This window comes from Elephantulus edwardii, unplaced genomic scaffold, assembly GCF_000299155.1.
Source record: "Elephantulus edwardii isolate Elephantulus edwardi_28Jun2011 unplaced genomic scaffold, EleEdw1.0 scaffold00338, whole genome shotgun sequence".
NCBI lineage: Eukaryota > Metazoa > Chordata > Mammalia > Macroscelidea > Macroscelididae > Elephantulus > Elephantulus edwardii.
Window position 1 is genome coordinate 1,056,852 of NW_006400088.1, and position 2,685 is coordinate 1,059,536.

General features: G+C 46.8%; 1 protein-coding gene across 1 annotated transcript; it reads left to right on the plus strand.

Moving 5' to 3' along the window:
- Positions 1 to 7: 7 nt before the first annotated feature.
- On the plus strand, positions 8 to 2,362 carry LOC102845016 (basic helix-loop-helix domain-containing protein KIAA2018-like; the record flags this gene model as incomplete). Its single annotated transcript, XM_006901607.1, has 1 exon — positions 8 to 2,362. A coding segment is annotated over one exon (2,355 nt), but the record flags the coding sequence as incomplete, so codon positions are not given.
- Between the last annotated feature and the right edge of the window lie 323 nt (positions 2,363 to 2,685).

Here is a 2,685-nt window from a genome sequence, read left to right on the forward strand (position 1 = left end):
ATCTGACTCTTACGGCAATCAGCCTCCTGGGCCATCCCTGATGACCGACTATGCCCAAGAACAGCTAAATCCTATGACCAGTAACATCCCAAATCCACAGATTCAGGAACCACTCTTAAAGCCAAGTCACGAAAGCCGGAAAGAGTCTGCTAAGCGTGCTGTCCAGGACGACCTTTTGCTTTCCTCTGCGAAACGTCAGAAGCAGTGTCAGCCAGCTCCACTCAGACTTGAAAATATGTCCATGATGAGCCGAACTCCAGACAATATTTCTGATCAGACTCAAATAATGGTCAGTCAGATCCCTCCCAGCTCTTCCAATTCCATTGTGCCTGTAAGCAATCCCACACATGGAGATGGCCTTACGAGATTATTTCCTCCTGCTAACAACTTTGTGAGCCCTGCATTAAGGCAGACTGAAGTTCAGTGTGGTTCCCAGCCTTCTGTGGCCGAGCAGCAGCAAACCCAGGCCAGCCAACATCTCCAGGCCCTACAGCAACATGTTCCAGCTCAAGGGGTATCTCACCTCCATAGTAACCATCTCTACTTAAAGCAGCAGCAGCAAGTGGGACAGTTAAGAGAGAGACATCACTTGTATCAACTGCAACATCATGTCCCTCATGCAGAGGGCTCTGTCCACTCTCAGCCCCATAATGTTCATCAGCAAAGAACTCTGCAACAGGAAGTTCAGATGCAGAAAAAGAGAAATCTTGTTCAAGGCACTCAAGCCTCTCAGCTTTCCTTACAACCGAAGCACCATGGAACTGACCCAGCCCGACCCAAGAGTGGCCGGCCTCATCCCCACCATCAACAAATTCAGCAACAGATGCAACAACACTTTGGAAATTCCCAGCCTGAGAAGAGCTGTGAAAACCCTTCAACAAGCCAAAGCCACCATAACCATCCTCAGAACCACCTTAATCAAGACATTATGCACCAGCAGCAGGATGTTGGAAGCAGACAGCAAGGTTCTGGGGTTACTTCGGAACATGTATCTGGGCACAATACAATGCAGAGACTTTTGACATCAAGAGGCCTGGAGCAACAAATGGTGTCCCAACCGAGTATTGTGACAAGGCCATCAGACATGACTTGTACACCACACAGGCCTGAGAGAAATAGAGTTTCCAGTTATTCCGCTGAGGCACTCATTGGAAAGACATCTTCTAATTCAGAGCAGAGATTGGGCTTATCAATTCAGGGTTCTCGAGTTTCAGAGCAGCTTGAAATGAGAAGTTACCTTGATGTTCCCAGAAATAAGAGCTTAGCTATTCATAACATGCAGGGCCGCGTGGACCATGCTGTTGCCCCAGATATCCGCCTTCCTGACTGCCAGACATTTAAACCAAGTGGAGCCAGCCAACAGGCCCAGAGTAATTTTGAAGTACAATCATCAAGAAATAATGAAATAGGTAACCCTGTATCATCTTTGAGGAGTATGCAGTCTCAGACTTTCCGAATTAGTCAAAACACCGGTCCTCCACCAATTGACCGCCAAAAGAGATTACCATATCCACCAGTTCAGAGCATTCCAACAGGAAATGCTCTTCCACCAAGGGACAGTGACAACACGTGTCACCAAAGTTTCATGCAGAGTTTACTTGCCCCTCATCTCAGTGACCAGGTCATTGGGAGCCAGAGGAATACACAGTGTGGCCCACCCTCTGCAATTGAGTATAATTGTCCCCCACCTCATGAAAGTGTCCACATTAGAAGAGAGAATGAGAGTCAGAATAGGGAAAGTTGTGACATGTCCTTAAATGCTATGAATTCCAGGAATAGTACTTTGAATATTCCTTTTTCAAGTTCTTCTTCCTCAGGAGATATTCAAGGTCGAAACACAAGCCCCAACGTGTCTGTACAGAAATCCAATTCCATGAGGATTACTGACAGTCATGGGACGAAGGGACACATGAACCCTCCAGTTACAACCAACATGCATGGTGTTGCAAGGCCAGCTTTGCCACATCCATCTGTGTCTCATGGAAATGCTGATCAAGGGCTTCTTGTACGTCAAGCCAATTCTTCAGTTCCTCAGCGATCTAGGCACCCCTTGCAAGACAGCAGTGGATCCAAAATTCGTCAACCTGAAAGGAATCGTTCTGGAAACCAAAGACATAGCAATGTCTTTGATCCAAGTCTTCCCCATCTTCCTCTGTCAACCAGTGGCAGTATGATTCTTGGACGTCAACAGCCCACTGCTGAGAAGAGAGGAAGTATTGTTTGCTTTATGCCAGATAGCCCACAAGTACCTAGTGACAACTCAGCTCCTGACCAGCATACCCTGTCGCAAAATTTTGGTTTCCCTTTTATTCCCGAGGGTGGCATGAACCCACCAATAAATGCTAACACTTCTTTCATTCCAAAAAAAAAAAAAAGAAGACAAAGATTCTCACCACTGGACCAATTGGCAGCATCAGGATGGATGGTGAAGAGATTGAGATTGTACACAGCTTTAGTTTGCTTGGCTCCATAGTCAACAGTCTTGGCACCAGCAGCCAGGAAATTAAAAGGCGCATTGCCATGGGAAAGTCTGCTGTTAGGGACCTCTCCAAAGTGCTGAAGAGCAGTGGTGTCTCTCTGGAGACTAAGGTGTGTCTGATACAGGCCATGGTCTCCGCAATCACCTGTTATGCATCAGAGAGTTGGACAATGACCAAGGAGGATAGAAGGAGAATTGATGCCTTT